The sequence below is a fragment of the Exophiala viscosa genome (genome assembly GCF_022695815.1).
Source record: "Exophiala viscosa unplaced genomic scaffold EDD37scaffold_2, whole genome shotgun sequence".
NCBI classification, from domain to species: domain Eukaryota; kingdom Fungi; phylum Ascomycota; class Eurotiomycetes; order Chaetothyriales; family Herpotrichiellaceae; genus Exophiala; species Exophiala viscosa.
In genome coordinates, this window is record NW_026944354.1 from 3,166,435 (window position 1) to 3,187,942 (window position 21,508).

The following is a 21,508-nucleotide window of genomic DNA, read 5'->3' on the forward strand; positions in this document are numbered from 1 at the left end:
GTTGGACTAGGTGGTAAGACCGTGCCAGATGCGAGTAAATGTCGCGGTTTTGAGATAGGTGTCCGGCTCCCTGGGTGACAGAGGGTCTCAGGCTTTTCTGCACGTAGTCATGATTCCATCTTTGACCTGCAGCACGACGTTGAGTACTTGAGACTGTGATGAGGACACGATGAGAGCCCGAATTCGAGCGACATGTGCTTCTCGTGAAACTGGGCCAGATCATCAATCATGCGTGCATGCAATTACACAATCGAGACACCCTCGGTTGGACAAGAAGACACAAAGCAGAAGGGTAGAAAGTAATGCTGTTCAGCTCACGGATGGCTGTAATGCAATTGTGAGCACGTATGGTTTCATCTCCTGGGCGGACTGAGAATAAAATTTTAGCCCAACTCAAAAATCCAGGGACTTCCCAGAGTGGCAGCATTGCCGACCTGGGGTTGATCGGCTGGTCGGCGTAAGCAGACGTGGACCATATGGCAGCCATATGGGGATAAGCTGCAAGCAACTACCTAGGTAGGTATGTGATCCCAGGTATTACTGACAGGCATGCATACAGAAGAACGAAAGCATGAAGAGTGAACAGATAGATAGCATTATTGCCTGCATAGATCGTCGTAACCGACGGTCCCCCGGCACTTGTTGCGGACGTGCCAGTGGACATGCCACCCCAGGTATCAACTCAGGATGGTGGATCTGTTCTCCCGAATCTACTTAGGTCTGGGTGCCGCAGATGCTGGATCTGGGGCATGCATCCATCGGCATAGAGGAAAGCCACATGTCTGACACAATACTTGGCAAAAGGCGTGGTCGGATAAAAGATTGATGTCACCAAGAAGCCCAATAATCCGTTAGTCATGACATGACATTTATCATGGGGAGCCGAGGTAAGTTGTCAAATGTTGCATGTCCTGTTCACCACCTCCTCGACAGCCCCATCTTCAGCTGCAGGTTTCGGCTACTCTGTGATTACTGTTCTTATATTTCTCCTTCTCTCATTCTCATCGCCCTTTTGACACCTTTGGACTTTGCACATCATCCAATCCTCTCAGCGACACCCTCAGCGACTCCTGAAGCAACATATACCCTAATCCTCAAACCTTCTTCGATTCGCCCAAGAACATATTCACGATGGCGTCCCCACAATCGCTCAGAACAACCACGACCGATCTGCTGAAGATCAAGCACCCTGTCATGCTTGCCGGCATGAATGTTGCTGCTGGTCCAAAATTGGCTGCCGCAGTCACGAACGCTGGCGGTCTTGGTGTTATTGGCGGTGTAAGACGAGCGCAGGAAGGATAAATCAATCAATGCTGACGGGTCATAAAGGTCGGATATACTCCAGATATGCTGCGAGAGCAAATCGCCGAACTCAAAGGCTACCTGAACGACCAGAACGCCCCCTTCGGTGTTGATCTCCTGCTGCCCCAGGTCGGCGGTAGCGCGAGAAAGACGAAGTAAGAACATGAGCCAATTCGCATACGCATTGCTGTGACTGACTTGTGTCAAGCTACGATTATACCAAGGGAAAGCTCGGTGAATTGGTCGATATCATCATCGACTCAGGCGCCAAGCTCTTTGGTGAGCAATGACCACGGCTTCAGTCCTGCTCAATACTGACCAGTGACCAGTCTCTGCCGTCGGCGTGCCTCCTAGAGAAGTCGTTGACAAGCTACACAAGCATGGAATTCTCTACATGGTGTGTTAGCCAATCATACTCAATTGAAGTCCACGACTGACTGATCTGATCCAGAACATGATCGGCCACGTTAAGCACGCGAAGAAGTGCCTCGAACTGGGCGTTGACCTCATATGCGCACAAGGGGGAGAAGGTGGTGGCCACACTGTAACGCTTATTATCCCGAAGAAACTCCCTCTCATTACTAACACCAAGCTAGGGTGACACTCCCACCAGCGTCCTCATTCCTGCCGTCGCGAAAATGTGCGCAGATGCCCCTCCGTCGAAATTCACCGGTCAGCCCGTCCAGTGCATCGCGGCCGGAGGTATCTTCGGCGGACAATCGCTCGCAAGCGCCTTGATGCTCGGTGCTTCCGGTGTGTGGGTCGGCACACGTTTCATTCTCGCCGATGAAGCCGGTGCTCCCAAGGCCCACCAGGAGGCTGTCCGAACCGCTGGTTTCGACGACAATGTAAGAACTATCATCTTCACCGGACGACCCCTGCGCGTCCGCAACAACGCCTACATCAGCAATTGGGAGGAGAACAGACAAGCGGAGATCAAGACCTTGACTGCGAAGGGGGTTATCCCGGTAAGTTCTGACATGGACCGTAACCCTTTTCCGGAACGTGACTGACGACGTTGTGTGTTACAGGTTGAGCACGACTTTGAAGAGAAAGGCGATGACTTGACAGACGAGGACATGGAAAATGCCCGCCCATTCTTGATGGGTAAGGCTGCTGCGGTGGTCAACGAGAAGAAGAGCGCTCGAGACATCGTCGACGAGCTTGTCAATGACGCCGTCAAGGCTCTGCAGATCGGCAACTCGCTGATCGTTTCCAAGAGCAAGCTATAGTGGTTGTCATCAGGTGCAGGCGGTATGTGAATGTGTTATAAGTAGGACAATTGACGACATGTGTTATGCAATGAAACAATTGGGCTTGAACATCGAAGTTAATCTTGGATCTTCTCCTCACTACGGAGTCTAGGCTGTGCTTCTTACGCCGGCTACGTGCTGTGTGGACCATTTCACCATGTCACATTGTCAAACCATTCGACTGCTGTGTAGCCAAATCCCGGCATAGACGCCAGCCGAGGATGGTACACGGATAGAAACGGCTTCGATGTGTGTCATTTGCCTGACCAGCTCTCTGTGATGCTCTTTGAAGGGACTCGGTGCCGAGCTGATGGTACACCCGGCTCACCTTCATCATTCGATTCTTCGCCAACGGTGATCTGTTGCCCATGCGTCCTTGTCCAAGCCATGTGACCAATATGCCAAGTGCTCGCCAATACCATTCCAGTCATGCCAATGCTACTGAGTCTGACGCCACGGGCACAGTCAAGCATATTCAGCCTTGACCTTTCCGTACTCGACATTCTTGTACCACAGGGAATACTCCATGTGCGCTGAGAAGAAAGCAACCTTGATTTGGAAGTCCAAGACATAGTAGAGTTTGCCATCATTTCCCATCTCCCTTGGGATCTGTGTCGCGGCTATGGCAGACAGATCAGCCCTAAGCGTAACAAGGCGTTTGACGGCTATGAATGGTCAGCCGTTCTTTCGAGGAAACCATTGATGAGAGGGATACACTACCGTCGCATGGATATTCCGGAGAACGCTCGTCGCCACGGGGAGTAAATGCATAGAGCTCTATAGTTTCCCTCGAAAGCAAACCCTTGGAGACCTCCTGAGTCTGAGAGAAACTGGTCTCAAGAGGTGCAGACTGGTTCAATTCATCGCCCTGTGTTTCTGTCAGTAATAATGTCAAGGCCTTTCGTAAAATGCTCACTTTGTTGACGAACCAAATCATCTCGTTGACTCTCCATACGCCAGTATGACCATCGAACCACCTGCGAGCGTCAGCAAAATGTAGGGCTTGCCGGAGTGAACCATACTTGTCACGTCCAATATGCTTCGGTGATTTGAATGCATCAGCGATCGTCGTGCCGTATGCCCTGCGTGCCCGACGCGTAGTTATGCCAACTCTAGTAGCGCCAGGCGCTGCATCATGAAGCGACTTGATCAGTGCCCCTCGAACAACTGCAGTCCAACCGTATGCAGGCTGCATGATCTCGATGTCATCCTCAACCACCTTTTCGATACACTTGCGAAGGTAGGGGGACTGGCCAAAGCCTCCCACAAGGATTACTGCCTTCGCCTGTTTGCATTGCTGCAATTGGCTTTTGATGAGAGTGGTGATCGCAGTCATCACAGGTTGGAAGATGTCCTTGAGGAGGGTTGCTTTGATAGTAAGCTTCTGACGTCTGACACCTCTGGCAGCATTGTCGACTAGTCCTGGAACTCGTATCACGACCTTTTCTTCGTCACCTGTAAATTTGCGCTTCAGGGTGGATTCAAACTCAGCCAAGGCATCTTCGAGTGTGTCGTCTCCGAAGCCGTCCATGTCACTTAGATTCTCCTCGAGATATTTCTTGAATATGCGGTTCAAGAAAATGCTTCCGTAAGCCCCACCAGTGCCTGGCACAGTCTCCCGCACCTTCACGAAAGGTGTTTTACTCACAATCTCGTATGAAATCAGGTCGACCGTGCCACCACCCGCATCGCACAGAACGAAGCAATCCTTAACATTGAGATTGTGTGGATCCATCGCATCTAATGCATAGATCACCGCAGCTTCAGGTTCCGAGATGATCCGGATCTCCCTACCCATGCCTGCGCCTGTCGCACATTGTTGCGTACGTGCTTTTGCAGCATCGTCCCAAATCGCCGGCACTGTGATGGTAAAGCGCACCTTCGTGGTGTTCAGAAGAGCATCGCCCAACTTTCTTCCCAGCAGCTTGATGGTGTGACTGCGGAGTTTTGCCAGGTATGCCGTAGTCAACTTGACTTCATTGGGTTCGTCCCCGTAAGCTGGTGGGAGAGCCTTCTCATCAGGATGATCTATTGCTAAGAGCGAAAGCTCCTGGTTCTTGTGGTTCGGATCCAGTCCAAGCTTGAACCACTGATGTCGTGGCTGATTGTCTGGTATTTCAAACCCCCATTTCCACTCTTGTCCATCGTAGTAGAGCTCGGTTGGAACCTTTTCGCTGGTCTTGCCCTCAAGCGAACCCTCATCGTTCGGCCATTGCACAATTGCTGTCTGCACTTCCGGCTGTAATACGGTCAAGATCGGTCATGGGGTTGAGCAGACAGATCAACATACCCGAGCGGTCTGAACCCATGCAATGCCCGAAAAGGTAGTTCCGTAGTCAACAGCGACAAGAATGTAGCGGTCTTCCGGCTCCTTCACCTCGGTGGCTGAGTGCTTTCGCTTCATCATGTGCACCTTGGGCCTTGATGATGTCGGCAAGGATTATGTTGTTTGAGCGACGATATTTCCGTGGTACGGTGACTTTGGAAGATTGAGATTGGCAAAGTCGAGAAGAGGAATCTTAGAAGTGACTCCAACGCTGTGGTTGAATCACTGAAGGTGTCTGGTAGAGGAGGGTCGGGAGAAGTGTGAAGCGAAGTTAAGTAGCAGGTGAAGTTGACAACGGTTGAGCCAGGAAGGAAGGCTGATCAATAAGTGAAGAATTGCCTGCTGTTCCTGAGATGAAGTAAATACTGTATATTCGTTGGTGATACAGTGATGTTTCACTTACTTCTCACATTTGACAAACTTTCTCATCCATGCTTTGCAGCTTGTTGTGCTTGGACAACATGGTTCATTGCAAACGGATTCACTCACAAAGACCGTTCTTCAGGCTGTGATATCATAATACTAGAACCACTACCAGTCGGTAGGAAATTTTCAGCTTCTTTCAAGCAGTACTCTGTGACTTGACAACACGATACCCATTACTGTCGCTTGGATCGAACTCATCCTGAAATCATGGCATCAAGGATGATGAGGTACTTTCACAAAGCAACAGGGCCCAAACCGACGGAATCTGACGACCAGGCAAAGCAGGGGAGAGCTGCAGCCGATGGGGCTTCAGAAGATACCATATACCCCAAGCAGACCGAACGCGATTCGTTCACCTCTCCAGAACAACCACAATCCGCCATGGAATTCGTAGTAGAGATACCCGGTAGCTACGAGGCCGTCATCAAGCAGAAGAATGAGGCGAGTCGACAACTCACTGCACACAGTGAGCAACTCGAGGAACTTATACATCGGAATTCCCTGCTAGAGCAGGAGTTCGACGACGTTGTCAATATCCTCAGAAGTGACAAGAAGAGACTCAGCGAGGTGATCAAGGGCAGAGACAACAAGATCCAGGGCTTGGAGTATGTCATTGCCGATTTGCAACGTGAGCGCCAGCAATATATGCACGAAAGCAACGTTGACCGGCTCGCGATCAAGCAGCAGCTGCGCATGCGTACTCAACAGTTAGATGGTTCACGATCAGAGATCAAGTTGCTGAAGACAAGTCTGGAGGAGTGCAAAGACCGCATTTTCAGCATGCAGCCAGTCCAGGGCATGTCCGACACTCAGCTTCAAACTTCATACACAGATCTGTGCAATTCCATCGAGTACTGGGTCGAGGAGCAGTTCGACGAGGTTGAGGATGTCATCCGAAAGGTTATTACTGCGGGTCGTCCTGTTAGTGGTCCGCACGTCGTCTGGGATCATATATCGAAGGCGACATTCCATGTGGTCAAGCTAAATCCGGAGCTGAACAACGCGTTGCTGGTAGCCTTGATGTCTCGGTACCTGTATTCCCAGTTCCTGTCTGCAGATCGCGTGTATCCAGGGCTGCCAGACAACACAGAGGCGTACCTTCGGGATATCAACATTGGCATCAACAACATTAGCCCTGCTAAAGGTAAGCGAGGCTTCTTTGCGATTGATATGGGCCTAACATAGAATCAGACATGGATTCCATTCAGAGTTGGCGAGTCGATCTTTACAGAACGTTGAGCTCACTAGAGTCGGCCAAAAAGTATCGGGAGAATGCATTACGGTTTGCATCAACCACCATTCAGACATCGTTCAAAGCGGTCAGAAGTATGGATATGGACACCAGAACAGGGAAGAGCACTTGCAATCATTTGGTCGCAGACACTGCCGATCTTGCTGGCCACATCAGACAGTCCATGACGATGTACGACTTCGGGGACGATCCTTATGAAATTACCAAAGCTGTGAATGGGGTGCTGAAGCTCGAAAACTGGAAGAACTTCAAAATCATCGACAGCAGGACAGGACAGGCGCTACGTTCTTCGGCGGTTCCAGTAGCCGACGAGAACGGTAGAGTCGGCAAGATCCTCTTCGTTGTGCATCCAGCCTTCATTCGCAAGCCGACAAAAACAGCTGCAGCGATCATTTTGGTCAAGCCAACTATTGCAGTCAAGTTCGACCATGCAATCCCGCGCGGAGGAAAGCGCCCGGTTGATGGCTGAGAGCCGTCAACTCTGCAAATTGACTAGGCGAAGCAGCTGGTTTTCGGGTTGATGAGGTCTGCAGACCCAGTACGGAATGCGTAGATCGAAGTGGTGCTGGGGTAGGAAGACGCTACACTAGAGAGAGGTTGATCAGGAGTGCTGTGGGCTGCTGAGGTTGTCTTCAGGCGTGATATCCTTCGATATGCCGGGCAGGGGATGCTGGCAGGAAGCCGAGAGCTTCTTGGATGTGCTGGGATTCGGAATGATTAGGAGTCGAAAGATACTCCGTAGTTGAATGATTAGCCAGCGGCGGAGGCTGTACTTGGGTAACCTTAGATACCTACCGGTACCTCACGAAGGTGCATTACTCATCATGTTTCCTTGGTATACTAACCGTATTTGGACTGGTGCCCACCCGTTCAAAATGCGACATTCAACGGTGACAAAGTGAACCACGAACTTTTGCCATCGAATCCAGCACAAGTCAAACAATAGTTTCCATTGCTCTAAGCAATTCATATATCTACATCACCATCATAATGTCCAAGACCGCGAGGTATGTTGTTGCCATGGCGCTGGCTGCAATCCCTACGTGAAGTCAAGACCTTCAGCTGACCAAAGATTTTGTGACAATTAGCCGTCCTGACTGGGCGGACGATGTCTCGGACTCAGAGCAGATCAATGACCCCTCCGCACTCCCTCCACCGGTTACAACAGTGAATAGAGATGGCACGAAGACAACGATATCATACCGCCTGGACGACCAGGGCCGCAAGGTCAAGGTGACCCGAAAGACCCGCACAACCGTCCACAAAGAGAGAGTAAATCCTGTGGTGGCAGAGCGAAGAGAATGGTCGAAATTTGGCCTGGAGAAGGGCAAATCGAAAGGACCACAGCCAGACACCACCTCCGTTGGTGAGAACATTGTCTTCCGACCCAGCAGAGACTGGAAGAATGTGCAAGCCGAGGAAGCGAAGGCTGGCGGCGGCAAGGCTGAGGAGAAGAGTTTGAAAGAACAACTTAAAGATAAGAAGGTCAAGTGCCGTATTTGTCAGGGCGAACATTTCACAGCCAGATGTCCCTTCAAGGACACCATGGCACCCGCAGACGATGGTACCACCCCGGTTGCTGATCCCATGGCGGAGGATGAAGAAGGTGGTGCCAAAGCAGCTGGCGGTTCGAGCGGAGGACCTGGCGGCAGCAGCTACGTGCCGCCTCACATGCGAAAAGGTGCTGCAGGTGCCGGTGAGAGAATGGGTGGCAAATTTGAAAGAGACGACCTGGCTACGCTACGTGTTACGAATGTAAGTTGCAGTCATATTACAATCCGCTTGAAGCATCTGCTAACACTTCTTCCTTGTAGGTCTCCGAGATGGCAGAGGAGCAAGAGCTCCGCGATCTCTTTGAGCGCTTTGGCCGCGTCACTCGTGTCTTCCTTGCGAAAGACAGGGACACGGGTCGTGCGAAGGGCTTTGCGTTTATCTCGTTCGTTGACAGAACTGATGCTGCAAGAGCGTGCGAGAAGATGGACGGTTTTGGTTATAGGCATCTGATTCTAAGAGTCGAGTTCGCGAAGAGGACTGCATAAAATGTTGCGCGTGGACGACGGTGGGCTTTGCATCGGATCTCTTCGTCGATGTTCATGTCTGTGGACATGATCATGATGTGCAGATATGTATGATAGAAGATGCAAAACCCGGAATGACTTCAAAATGACATGTCGTGGCGTTTACAAGAAGACTCAGTTTCTCAATATCAATTCTACCTGCACATTCACACGCACCTTGAGCACAGACGGTTAGGACTGGCAGGGCCTGATCCCATACCAGGAAACAAGCAGCAGTCAGCCTACCGCGCAAGCGACGACGCCTCACCGTAGAATTGCACCAACCATGTGCTTGTCAGTCTGGCTCAAACTACTGCCTTGCATGGTTGCGACAATAGTCTTGTTGAATGCGCCAGCATATTGCCGGGATCCAAGGTCGGGCCGTACATGATACTGTCCGTCATGGAAGATACCGCGTCTGCGATGGTCATTCCCGCCCACTTCTGTCTTAAACATGTTGGCAGAATGTTTTTCAATCATCCATGGTAAGCTCCTAATAACCATTGGATGCCGAAGATTTACCAGACCGAGCTTGTCAAGACCAACTGACACGTACTCACCTCATGTCAGGATGTTGAAACATCACGAACGGGCTTGCAGGAACAGGTCAACGTGGCCACCCCGGCACACATTGCCCCAGTAAGACAGCCACCTGAGCAGTTCAGAAACCTGACATGTACAAGCTGGAGCGGACCCGCGCGAAAAGGAGACTTACCTACGAGCATCGAAGTATCCTCGTATGTCGATATTGATATCCAGTCAAGATCAAAATGACCAATTGAGGAAAAGCAATCCAGGGCTGTTGGTGCCCGATGGGAAGTCCCGAGTTGGTGATTCACCTCGCAGGCTCAGCCAGACAATTTGCACGGCCCCAGTACATCTCCATGCACCTGCGCCGGGGAACTCAAAGCCGGCGGAAACCGTTCTTGAACCCCAGAAACTGATGGAAGGATCGGACTGCCACAGCGTGGCAACATCCGACCTCACTCAGCATCATCCCCAGAGATCATGTCGCCGAGTCATGCGCACGCAGAGTGAATCCCAAATACCAGGCATCTGACACAATTTCAAATCAAGTCATTGCCATGCACTGTTGACTCCGGAGGACAAAGAAACGGCGATCGAGGCGATCATGTTGTGTTCTTTGGGTCACTGCCAACGGCGTGTAGATGTCCCAAAACAACCTCTGCTTCGGTGACACCGGAGCTGAACCAAGGACGAACAGGTGGTCCAAGCTGAGAAATCGGCGGTGACAGTACGACCTGTCAAAGTCGCAGGATTTGTCAGGCCAACAAAGACTTCAAGGCAGGGTAGCCAGCGGAGGGAAATCAGGTTTCGAAGACGAGGCTGGACTGACCTTTGGATATTGGTTATCCACAGTCAGCGTTTCTTTCAATGCATCGGGATATTTCTCCACCGCCTCGTTAAGCCTGGAAGCTGATGTCTGTTCCGCATGACTATGACCCCTGCCCATGAATCTCGTGCCAGCTCCGACCATTGAATCTAGAGGAGACCAGAAGAAGTCCCGCCACAATACCGACGTTTAAGCGTACCGACTTGTTTGAATGCAGTGGTCAAATCGTTCTTTTATGGATCTCTGCATGTCGAGCGAAGAACTCGTCTTAGATCGGCTCCTCAGAAGAGAGAAGTCAAGACAGCGCATGAGGATCCAAGACCGGACAGCAGGTGCTACCATATGTGACATCCAGGAAGATGGTGCCATCAGCTTCACTGTGAGGGCGCCCTGGGACCATTGTGGACTGGTGAACGAGGTACGCTAGATTCTAAGAAGGCAGTCCAGAGTCAGCTTTCTTTTTCGAGCTCCAAGCCCTTTGTTGGTGGGCAGGATCGGGGGTAAAGAAGGCCAGAGAACGCCGTAGGTGTCTTCAGAAGGACCATACAAAGCAAGTGACCTCCGATCCGGAGGTATAGGTTGGTAGTTGATGGAGTGGTAGCAGTTCGAGAGTTTCATTGGGGCCGCCTGGTGTCAATACTGTAATGTCAATCACGTAGTGTGCTGTCAATTTCAAACTCTCTCTCCCCACACAAATTGTCACCTCAACCACGCACCCACCTTTTGAAACCATCAATCATCCTCCTTCTGACCATCCTCATCATCGCCATGACCAGTACTCCTTCAGGCCTTCCGCCCAAAATCTCAAATGGCCTGCCTCCTGGGGGCATGCGGCTCCGCCACTATACCTTGCTCGATTCGAAACCCATGATGCCCTCTCATGCAGGTGTGCACAACATACTTGCAGCTAGGCCCGCAGTTTTCTCTGGGAACAGCCTTGCCGCAGCCAATGACCGTCCGTGGCCAGCCCCCGTTCAATTCTCTTCTTGCCCTGCGAAGCCGGGGCCATTGTAGTCCTGGCCTGGTATCCTAGCAGTCACAGTATCAGGTCGCCTGAGATGGTTGGATCATTCAACGTTCCAGCCCGTTCCGAGCCTGGGACTTTGCCTGTGGCCCAAGTCAGTCGGACGACAAAGCAAGACTCCTTCCCGTTCGCTTCATCGTATAGCCTGTCAACCTCATGGCCACGCCGTTGGTCCTTGTCGGTTCCTTGCCAGTCGGAATATTCCCTGTGGTTTTGGCATTGACATAGCCATGGGGATACTTCCGGAGCCAAAACCAGGCATAGCCCGGTCATTGTTATAGAGTCATTGGTGTATTTGCAAGTCAGCCAACGATCGGCCATCCAGCAGACGGCTTCCTGCGCCCAAATCTATTTGGGCTCAGACATCAGGTCTTGTTGTCAACTTCGATGCTGTTTGGACCCATTCCAGTAATGGATACTGTCGGAGCGTCCACAACCGGCTCAACTTCGCTGGTTATCAGCATGTTTCTCGACCCGTCCATCGCCACATGGCTGGAGTCGGAGCCCTCAACCATGGAGGCTCTGATGTGAAGCGTATGTCAAGGCTGTTTCTTTGTCTCCAGGCTTGTAACCATTGTGGCTCGAGCCCACATGCGAGGCAATGTCTTCAGCACCATATCAAGGTCGAAGGACTCTGACGGTGGTAACTATCACCTGAAACGGCTCTGCAAGGTCCGTGGTTGAATGCATTCTTTGTTCCTGCATTCCGCTTCGACTTGATTCGTCTCTTCCAAATCTTGCCTACTTGGGCCTGCGCGAGCAATGATACGATGACCAAGTCCAGTGCTGTGGCAATTTTTAGCCTGGAGCCCTGACTGCTGAAAAGGCCGCCTGCAGCCACCGTCGGGCGGTCTCAAGGCTCAGATGTGCTGGGCTGGATATCCATTGGCTCATGAACATGCAGCCTTCCCACGAATGCTCCTTAACAACAACGTCTGGTCAATCCTGCTTCTTCACCGAATTCCGGTAGTCAAATGTCAGATCTCGAGACCTCTTTGATGGCTGAGCTAGTTGTTTCTACATTCGAGCAAGACATTGGATTCCGACCTGCGGTGCCAGCCTACCCAACCGGGTAAGAAAAGGGACTCAAAGGCGGGTGTGGGACCCCTACTGCAATCGAAGTTGCTTCTATGCGCGTCCATTTGAAGACCTTCTTCAACCCACTGCATCGCTCTATGCGTCTCTTGCCCTCGGAAGTCCCTTCATATTCTCACATAATTTCGCATCCTAACGTTGTTTGTTATCTTATTCAGAAACCCCACAAGTCACTAGATCGGCGAGCACGACATCCCGTTGCGACACTCATCCTCGTGGGTTTGCCAAAGAGGTCGCCTGTCGGCCATTGATAGCAGATCGCCAGCAGGTAGACTGTGGGTTGTTGCTTCGCTGTCGCGTACACTGAGCACTTTACTTCGCAAAGAGCTGCAAAGTTGCAGTCGAAACTGGTAGCCAGTCAAACTGCCTTGCATTGAGGAGAGGATCGAGGAACATATTGGTCAAGGCGCAGAGAGATCTCAGAAATCCGGAAGGTGAGCTGTTCACTTTGAGGCGAAGAGGAGTTATACTGACCATATCAAGTTTTCGTCAGCCAAACTCTGAATTTGCAGAAGGATTCTAAGCTCATCCCTTGGGGAGAGCATCAGCACGCCTCTTCGAGACCATTCATTTCAAGTATGTGCGAAAGGAGATCGCCAGTGAGTTGGTTGAGTGTACCTTGCACTGACTCGATTAGGCCAGGCACTGTGCAAGAGTGTGGAGTGAGGTCTTCGCTGCGACGCAGTGCTATTGGCAGGCTGTCCGCAACGAGGTGCAAACCTTTGGGCCAAAAAGCGAATCCGCGCTGCGCCAGACCCTGTCAATACATCCGAACACAACCCTGACTAGCGGACAACTGTGCAGACAGAGAACCTCGGATTGCCAAAAGGATCAAGACAGTTGACCCGCTCGACAACGTGCGGTTCGGAGAAACTCTTACAGCAAATCATCCCGTGCTGATTCAGCCTTGTCATTTGCTCGCGCTCGAGCACCTGGGGCGGCGCCATGGATCCCAGTAAGTACTCCCCCCAGCATGAGTATCTGCACGCCGAATTCCTTCCTTCCTCCTCTTACCGTGTGGTCTTTGAACCCAGCACACCGTACTCCGGGCTCGGTAATCTGGCATTGATATGCTGTCTGCACGGGCTGCAAAACTGGCGGGCATTATGCATTTGTCTCGCGCCCAGATTGCCACCCTACGTTGGCCCGACCAGGATGCCCCGCTCGTCCTACCTGGCTTGCCAAATTGACTCTCAGATGGCAATTGTGCACGATACGATGGGCCCCTCCTTAGCCCAGCCGAGTTGCATGGCCTTGTGCTAGGCTCTCTTTACTATTTATCAAATCCTGCCCTTGAACGTTCGTTCTGTCACTACTGGCTACTGACGTTGTCTGCAGCATTGCTTCAGCACTCCTCTCCTTTCGACTTTCCGATCTCTTCGGAATCCAAATACCTCGGCCAGGAGCGTGGCTTTTCAAATCCTTCCTATCCTACCAATGACTTTTCTTTCTCGAGCCGAAGGCAGCAGAGCACCTTGACGAATGGTGCTCCAACGCCAACAGTCGGGCTGCCAGCGAATTCCAGTCTCGACTTCAATGGCAGTTCGCTACTAAATGATACACCGTGAGTATCCGAACCCTACCTCCCCCGCCGCAAGCACTTCAAGGTGTCCAATGGTGTCATGTTTGGTACAGCGTCCCGGCCAACACGAAAGACTGAAGCCTTGACCTTTGGGCACATCTGCGCGCTGTTCTATCCACTCTCCGAAGCTTGGGACTACCGCAAAAAGCGGTGGCCCTACTCCGTCGTTTTCAAAATGAGCTCACTTGCGCCACACTGACCTACTGGTTGCCCACACGACGTTTCACATGTAGCTTGAAATGATGATTTTGCGCTCCTCCTCTTACTAACGAGTGCATTTTGGCAGGTATCACTCAGGCAGCTCGCAACTGTTGCTGAGCCCTCCTGATTCCACGACTGGCTCAGGGAGCGCCAGTGGCAATTCTACAACTTCGTCCTTTGTGTATACGACACTCCCCAAGCCTTTTCCCAGCAATGCAGGCTCGGCAGACCACTTTTCAAGCGCAGCCCCGTCCATCCTCTCGTCCAACTGGCCTGGGCCATCGATGACGATTATGGATCGTCCGCGATTGTGAGTCTGCTTTTGAGCTCTTTCACTTCACATGGTGTGGTTGATTACTGAGTTGTGTGGTACAGTCCTCCGCCTCTGTCACCTCCTTTGAGCTACAATCCGGCAAATGGCATTGGAGCTGCGCTCGTGAACAATAGGCCGATGGTTGACAGACTGTCGCACACATATCAACCTAATGGGCATTCTTCGATAAGTTCTGGGTTATTTCATCCAGGGGCACCCAGGTATCCACACAACACTTATCATCGCAACAGTGTTGGCCATTACCCCTTGACGGACGGCACATTCTCTGGGAATACCATGTCTGCCCCATACCAAGAAAACTCTGGCCCTGTTCGACAAGATGGGCCCCCATTTGGCGAGACGACTGTCCTTTGTACTGTGCTTAATGTGCGTGGCCAACAATTGGTGCCCGAGATCACTGCCAGCATCCAGAAGGGCTTCTTTCAGGTTGATCGAAAGTGGACCTGTTACCGGAGGAACTATTTCGCCGTGTCGTGTTCCTTCGCATTCAAGAACCAGGCTTCTGACGGCCCATTTTACCTCCACAGGAACGGGCAAGATGAGCAAGTCCAGCAATTTGCAGTCTCTATTTCGGCCAGAACTGCGCTGGCCAGTAGTGGTGAGAGTGAAAACCGTGGCCTTGTTCAGCATACACCAAAGCGCGACAAGGCAACAGAGACCGTCCCTGGCCGCCATCTGATCTCTCCGACACCTCCCCAAACGTTGGCTGCAAGTGGCGTATATGCCAGCGCGGGTCATATGTACGGAGGCCATCCGCACATGACAGCCGGGCTCATGGGTGGCTATGGCGGTTTTGAGAACGCCAACGCTAATGCCATTCCTACACAGTATACATTTGAGAGGATTCAATTTCAGAAGGCCACAGCAAACAATGGGAAGCGTCGGGCTCAGCAACAATATTTTCTGCTTGTTGTGGAACTTTCCGCCAATGTGGCACGCACAGCTGGCGACGAGAATTGGATTGTGGTTGCTACCAAAGAGTCCGATCCAATGGTGGTGCGTGGTCGGTCCCCTGGCCACTACAAAGACAATGGGCGGCGAGACAGCCAGACCAGCATGGACCCGGACCGAGGAACCGGCCACGGTGGAGATGGCACTTCTGGGTCACTGCCGTCGTCGAACTTCCCACAATCGATGGAATGGATCAGCAGCCACCGACAAAGCGGACATTTCGGAGGCTCCACCTATCGTCAAGCTGGAGTTTCCGACTTCTCCCCCATGAGCATGGCATCGTCAAGTACACTGACCGGTACACCAACAGAGGCTGAGATGAACTTCTCCGACGCTCAAGCATCAAAGTCCTGCTGCACATTGTCGTCCACTCAATCGCCTCTGACACCTGTATCGGAGGGCAGTGTGGACGAGGACATGATGTTCGGTCTCGGAGGGTATGACATGAGCCGAAAGAGGCCGTACGAGGAGGATGCAGATGAAGACCACATGAGATACCATTTGGCAGGCCCGTTCAGTGATAGCACAACCTCGCTGACTGACTTGTCCGCCATGCCGTACTCAAAACTTCTCTGCGCATCTTCCTGAGCGATTCGAAAACTCCAAGAGTATGGTACTGAATTTATCTAGCATCTTTCTGAGGTGACTGGTGCTGACATGGTCTCCTAGCGATGGATCCGACAAGTTGGTTTTGTTTTGGGTTTCCTTTGTTGCAATTTTGGCGAGTACAACAGACGTGGGCATAGCATTCGCTAAGGACGGTGAGAATTAGAGATACCCCAGAATAGCAAGGTGGAGCACGGCGCAGGATACGCGTTCTGGGAACATTTGTGGACTGGACACGGGGTTCGTTCTTTAATGATATGCATGTATCGAAGATGAAGAGGACCCGAGAATATGAGCCTGGACAGCATGGACTGACAGACCGGAAGCGGCGTTTGAACACTGGGACAGCCTAAACATTGGCAGGAGCATGATCAGGACTATGGTATGATACATTTCGAGGGCATGGCCAGGGGTGATGCACAGAACATCGGGAGTCAGCACAGGTTGTGCCACAAGAGCGCACGACATCATTGACATGACAGGCACATATCCCACAGCATGACACGTTATTCTCTTTCCGTCAGTGTCTAAGGTCATTATTTCCTTGTAGAGACGTAGAAACAGCATAAAGATGCAGGAATTATGCGATCGTCTATTCAAGTGGAGGGAAACAGTGATCGCGATCAAGGACAAATGACTTACTTCGGCAGTCAATTACCTCCTTCCGCTTTGTGAGAGGGGGCCGCCTTCTGGACTATCCTTCCTCCCACAAATTACTGGTCTGCATACTCGTGCTCACCAGCGCAGGGTCTCATTTCGTTGTCACGTCGAAAGAGTGCACCGCAAGATGTTTCTGCATTCGGTCATGGTGATTCGCTTCTTGGAAACATCAGAATACAGACCCTCCCCCTGACATACCTTGGATCTACGATGACGGCGATGCACAGCAACTCTCACAAATGCCCGGAAGTTGTTGTACTGCCACCATGCGCACCACTCAGTAGCGGCTGGTAGAGCACGCTACAGAAGACAATCCTTCGGTCCTGCGGAGAATCCAGTGGTGCCCAACATGCCACCTGTGCCTACTTGGGAAAGCCAGGGCGGCGTCTGCTGATCGGCTGTTCGCGGCAAAGGAATAACAAGCGAAGAGCCAATTTCGTCACCTGAGAGTGGCGGCATACTGGGGACAAGGGATACCTTTGAGGTTCTGTGGACGGACGAGGTGAGCAATATGACCGAAACATGACAGCCAGACGAGCGCCAGGCTTTGGGGCGTACATGAGAGGCTGGTTGAAGAAGGGCACAAAAGAGTGCTTCACCTTCTACAACATTGGCCAGTATCGATGACGACTCTGACCATTGGCTCCTGTCCTTGCTGCATGGAAAGGTGCCATAGGGCAGCCTATGAACGGCCTTTCTCACTCTTCTAACTTCGCGACTGATGACACCGGCACTGCTTCCTCCTTGAGGGTCATGACACGGAGCAAGCCCCATTGGGAATGAGCCGTTCCCGGGCAGCAGTCGCCAATGCTAGGTCTTCCATGCTTCTCTCACCACGTTCTGATCAGGGGCTCATCGCGACAAGTCACCTACAACTATCCGTGGGACGTCAATCCAAAGCTGGGGATAGTTACGTCTCAATAGCCTATCTGGCCAATAGACATATAGGGTGAGAATGGTTGTTCGGATGATCAATGCAAGCCCACACTGCCTCACGTCGCTGCTACTGCGGCTCCTGCGCACGGTACTTACTGGTACACTTTTCACCGCCTGATGCCCCTGGCGCACATATTTCCCGGTCAAGGAAACGACGCACGGGGCGAATTGAGTGACGCCGACCGACTGGAGGAGTAAGAAACGGCATCTGACGAGAAGCGCGGTGACTAGCCATCAGACGGCCGTCAGCTACGACGTAGTGTCGCAAAGGACACGCACTACAGAAGCCACAGTCGTATTCATGGCTACCTATGACCCGGGGTAGTATGCTTATTCGGGTGTGGTGTGGCTCTCATTGCTGGTGGCTAGCCAGGGTAAAGGTGCTGCCTGTTTCGTGGCATTCACAAACAATTGGATCTCCAACCGGGCTGACGGACCAGATTGTATTTCAGAGACCACACGAGCACGCAATCATACCTGACTGTAAGTCGGATCCCGCTATCTTCCATGACTGTCATGTCGATGTTGGACGTCAAATTTGGCAATGGAGACCGACGTCAGGCTTGAAGTCTAAACTGTCCCTAACCAGCGCGTGGAACGGCGGCAGAGTCGATCGCCAGTCACTTCTTTAGGGTATGGAGTACGGCTGCAAATCAGCTTTTGCACCATTCCCATTGGGATCCTTAGGCGAGGATAGGGATTCATTCACCGGTCCGATCGACGACCGGCTTTGCGGCCTGGACAACCGAAATACGAGCAATAGCTGCAGCCTTTTAGGGTCTTGTGGCGCCCATACACAGCCGACTAGTGATCATAACCGAAACCCACGAGGGTTTGACAGTGACACCGCACATGCAACCCACATCGGATGCAAGAGCTGCACTCGAATGACTGCTCAATGTGGACCCAAGGGTACTGGTGAAGTCTAAGACTGGATCAACAAAAGTCTATAGCCATGGGGACCTTTACGATCGAACCACTCATAACAGAGGACCGGTCGCTTCAGGCAGCATACCCTTCAGCAATCACGAAGATCCAGTACAAGACGAGTGCACGCCTACGGCAACATCAAGGGTGGAAACGCATTTCCGATGTTCAAGGCAGGCAGAACAAAGCGCCATTTGAACTCGTAGTGGGTTTATAATTCCCATGTCTGAGCGAAGGACACCTAGGGGCATCTTCCTAACGGAACGGCCTAAACCTGTTGTGCCGATCTCCAGCAATGATCTGCATAGCACCGATCACTATGCCATTCCGAGATACCACGGAAAAGTGAGGCAGAAACGATCTGATCCAAACCTGCAGATCGAACAAAGACCGAGTCCTGCTCCTACCCAGCATCGACGCTACAAAGATCGCATCATGTGACGCCATTCCGACCATGATTCCAGAACCGTCAAGAGTGCATATGAAGGCCTAGCAAATTCACAGACACGCTGACTGGCTTTTGGTCGTGTGCCTACCTATTGGCCCACTCACGCTGGTCGGTAGAATTTGCTCTCAACAAACGGCATCTTGGCAACCTCTGCTTTCCTCACGTTCTTCCTGACCTTGACACCAACCTTTGTGCCCTTCTTGTGAAACCCGTTCTTGATATAGCCCATGGCGATGTTCTGCCCGTCGAGGCTAGGACTGGGACAACCAGACGTGATGTGTCCGATGACCTGGTTGTCGTTCTCCGGGTCGACGATCTCGGCGCCTTCGCGCGCAGCGGGACCCTTTTCAATCGTGAACCCGACCCGTCGCTCGGTAAGGGACTTGGGAGAAGCAAGCTGCTTGTTGATGACTTCATGGCCATTGAATGCAGGGCTCGGGTTGTCGCTGCGGCGGGACTTGCTGACCAGCCATCCCAGTGCCGCCGATGTCGGGGTGATTTTGTCGTTCAAGTCGTGGCCATACAGACACATACCTGCTTCGAGACGCAGTGAGTCTCGTGCCCCAAGACCTGCCCAGCGGACTTTGGAGGAATCGGCGGTAAGGGATTTCGCTATCGAGGTCGCCAGCTCGGTAGCGTCGCCGTTCTCAGGCGGGATCGAGATTTCAAAGCCGTCTTCGCCGGTATATCCAGTGCGAGTGATTAGGAGGGATGGCGTGTTCATGCCGGATTCAGGTAAAGTCAATTGCAACCAGCGACTTGTTCCGAAGTAGAGCGATTCGAGCGAGGCGTCGAAAGCCTCATCCTCGGTGTCGTTGAAGACCAGGTCCTGCAATATGGATTTGGCTTCGGGGCCTTGTAGTGCGAGAAGCGCGTGATGGTCAAGCACGTGCCAGGTGATCTTGTTGTCTTTGGCAGAAGCGGATTTGGATCTCAAGAAGGCATCCATTTCCTTCTCTATGAAGGGGAGATCGGTGTCACGACAGCCCGCGTTGGTGACGAAATAGAAGCTGTCCCTGCCAAGGCGGGTGATGACAGTGTCGTCGACGATGCCGCCTTCTCTGTTGAGGAGGCATGAAAGGGTGGAGTGGTGCTTCTCGATCTCATTGATTGCCGTGGGCGTGATGGTCATGAGGAATTCCTCGGCCAGAGGACCAGACATCTTGTGCTGGACCATGTGGCTGACATCGAAGAGCGAGGCGTGGTCTCGGGTCCATAGATGTGATTCGCGGTGTGGTTGATCGGGGTATTCCACTGGCATGGAGTAGGAAGCGTAGGGGACCATTTTGGCGCCGAGCTCGGTGTGCAAGCCATATAACGGCGTTTGTTTGAGAGAGCTGCTTGTGGATGAGGCATGGCGCAACTGTGATTGACGCTGAATGAACGTTCTTGTCGGAAGTGATTGTCGTGTAAGATTGCGGTGCTGGCGTGGATGTCGAGGTGTGGGTGATGTTTGTGATGAAGCAAGAGGGACGATCAACGAGCTCAATCCCCGTCTGATACCTTGACTTGAAGGCTTGCTTGCCTGAGATGCTGCTGCCAGCACAGGCCGTAGACCTTTGTGAGGAGGCATAATGTGCTGCTGATGTGGCTATCTTTCAAACACGCTGAAATCTGTTCTTGTGCGCACAGGATTTATCACCCGTCTGGTCCAAGTGCTATGCGGATACAATGTACTCTGAAGTCGTGTTAGAGGGATCATGAACCGTGTATCATCAGAATAGGAGATGCTACAAGGCGTTGTATGCTGAAATCAAACTTTCATGAAATGGCTGGAAAGGCGATCGGAGCTCTGCCCGCGATGCTTCGTATCAGGGCGGAGAACTTGATTGATTGCAGCAACTTAACCGACAAAAACTATCCTGCGAGCCTGCTATTCAACTAGCGGCTTGGCAAGTTTTGCAGCCGCCTCGGATGCCTTCAAAAAATGTTCTGAGACTCTAATTCTTTTTCTGGTCTTGTTTACCAGGTCTCCGCGCTCAAAGAATCGCATTCAAAGCTCACGCACAGCAGGGCCCCCTCAAGGAGGCTTTTGCATACCCTCTACAAGCTTTGGGAGAAAGTCCCCGGACCACCCTACCCTTTTGGCTTTGTCAATGGAACGTCAGGACTTGCCGCGAGGCGCCGCCATAAAAGCATTTTCACTGCGGCTCTTTTTTCTTTACACTCTGCCTCCCACTCTCCTTTAGCATGCCTGCTTCGACGGCCCCGACCTCGTCGTCGTTTGTACTCCTCGTCGATTCCTGGCCGATTGTTCGCCATGTTTGATGCGGATGAGTGTCTGGGTGGATGAAGATATGAGTCCGTCCCTTGGGTTTCGGCTAGACATCTTGACGTGGAAGACTGGTGGATTTTTGGTTCTGGGGTCACAGGAAGAGATGGCGACGGTTCATATTGGGGTTGTCGAGTGGGATTGTGCGTTTGGGCTCAAGAGTGATATCTGGAGGTTGCGCAATTCGTCACATGAGTATAGTTATGCGATTGCTTGGTCCACTTGGAAACAGGTGGCCGAGTAACTCGACGGGGCTTATTCTTGAGGCGCGGAGCACTACTCTTTTTGGGTCTGTAGCTTATGGCAAAGCGGCGATGCCCTTTCAAAGGGCTCGCAGATGTCCTGTCAAAGGGACCGGACTCGTCGACACCCAGAATGATGCACACGCCAGGGCAGGGGTTGTAAGTCAAGAGTGTGGATGGAGGAAGATGGCACACAGGATGAGTGATCGGCTTTCACATGATGACATTTCAATCAATAGAGTCAAGCACTTAAGCCTCCG

The 21,508-nt window shown here is 52.0% G+C and overlaps 6 protein-coding genes across 6 annotated transcripts; 4 read left to right on the forward strand and 2 right to left on the reverse strand.

The window, feature by feature from the left end:
- The first annotated feature begins 856 nt into the window (after positions 1-856).
- EDD37DRAFT_623299 (oxidoreductase) lies at positions 857-2,624 on the forward strand. The gene is made up of 7 exons (XM_062816102.1): positions 857-1,278; positions 1,330-1,457; positions 1,511-1,581; positions 1,632-1,699; positions 1,754-1,846; positions 1,899-2,270; positions 2,334-2,624. The coding sequence occupies exons 1-7, from the start codon at positions 1,132-1,134 to the stop codon at positions 2,532-2,534; spliced, it is 1,080 nt and encodes a 359-aa protein (XP_062673660.1). The 5' UTR covers positions 857-1,131; the 3' UTR covers positions 2,535-2,624.
- A 239-nt stretch (positions 2,625-2,863) lies between these two features.
- Positions 2,864-5,190, reverse strand: EDD37DRAFT_275206 (uncharacterized protein). The gene is made up of 5 exons (XM_062811005.1): positions 4,846-5,190; positions 3,578-4,794; positions 3,472-3,532; positions 3,276-3,423; positions 2,864-3,220 (listed from the first exon to the last, which is right to left on the reverse strand). Exons 1-5 carry the CDS (start codon positions 4,960-4,962, stop codon positions 3,021-3,023), a joined length of 1,743 nt encoding a protein of 580 aa, XP_062673661.1. The 5' UTR covers positions 4,963-5,190; the 3' UTR covers positions 2,864-3,020.
- Positions 5,191-5,514: 324 nt separating this feature from the next.
- On the forward strand, positions 5,515-7,330 carry EDD37DRAFT_677723 (uncharacterized protein; the record flags this gene model as incomplete). Its single annotated transcript, XM_062819616.1, has 2 exons — positions 5,515-6,451; positions 6,499-7,330. The coding sequence occupies 2 exons, from the start codon at positions 5,515-5,517 to the stop codon at positions 7,026-7,028; spliced, it is 1,467 nt and encodes a 488-aa protein (XP_062673662.1). The 3' UTR covers positions 7,029-7,330.
- A 146-nt stretch (positions 7,331-7,476) lies between these two features.
- Positions 7,477-8,782, forward strand: EDD37DRAFT_623320 (eukaryotic translation initiation factor 3 subunit G). The gene is made up of 3 exons (XM_062816103.1): positions 7,477-7,566; positions 7,648-8,314; positions 8,374-8,782. The coding sequence occupies exons 1-3, from the start codon at positions 7,550-7,552 to the stop codon at positions 8,596-8,598; spliced, it is 909 nt and encodes a 302-aa protein (XP_062673663.1). The 5' UTR covers positions 7,477-7,549; the 3' UTR covers positions 8,599-8,782.
- Positions 8,783-13,907: 5,125 nt separating this feature from the next.
- Positions 13,908-15,909, forward strand: EDD37DRAFT_275354 (uncharacterized protein). Its single transcript, XM_062811006.1, has 3 exons — positions 13,908-14,182; positions 14,248-15,765; positions 15,827-15,909. Exons 1-2 carry the CDS (start codon positions 14,157-14,159, stop codon positions 15,743-15,745), a joined length of 1,524 nt encoding a protein of 507 aa, XP_062673664.1. The 5' UTR covers positions 13,908-14,156; the 3' UTR covers positions 15,746-15,765; positions 15,827-15,909.
- A 2,871-nt stretch (positions 15,910-18,780) lies between these two features.
- On the reverse strand, positions 18,781-20,542 carry EDD37DRAFT_275440 (aminomethyltransferase). Its single transcript, XM_062811007.1, has one exon. It carries the CDS (start codon positions 20,305-20,307, stop codon positions 18,835-18,837), a length of 1,473 nt encoding a protein of 490 aa, XP_062673665.1. The 5' UTR covers positions 20,308-20,542; the 3' UTR covers positions 18,781-18,834.
- Between the last annotated feature and the right edge of the window lie 966 nt (positions 20,543-21,508).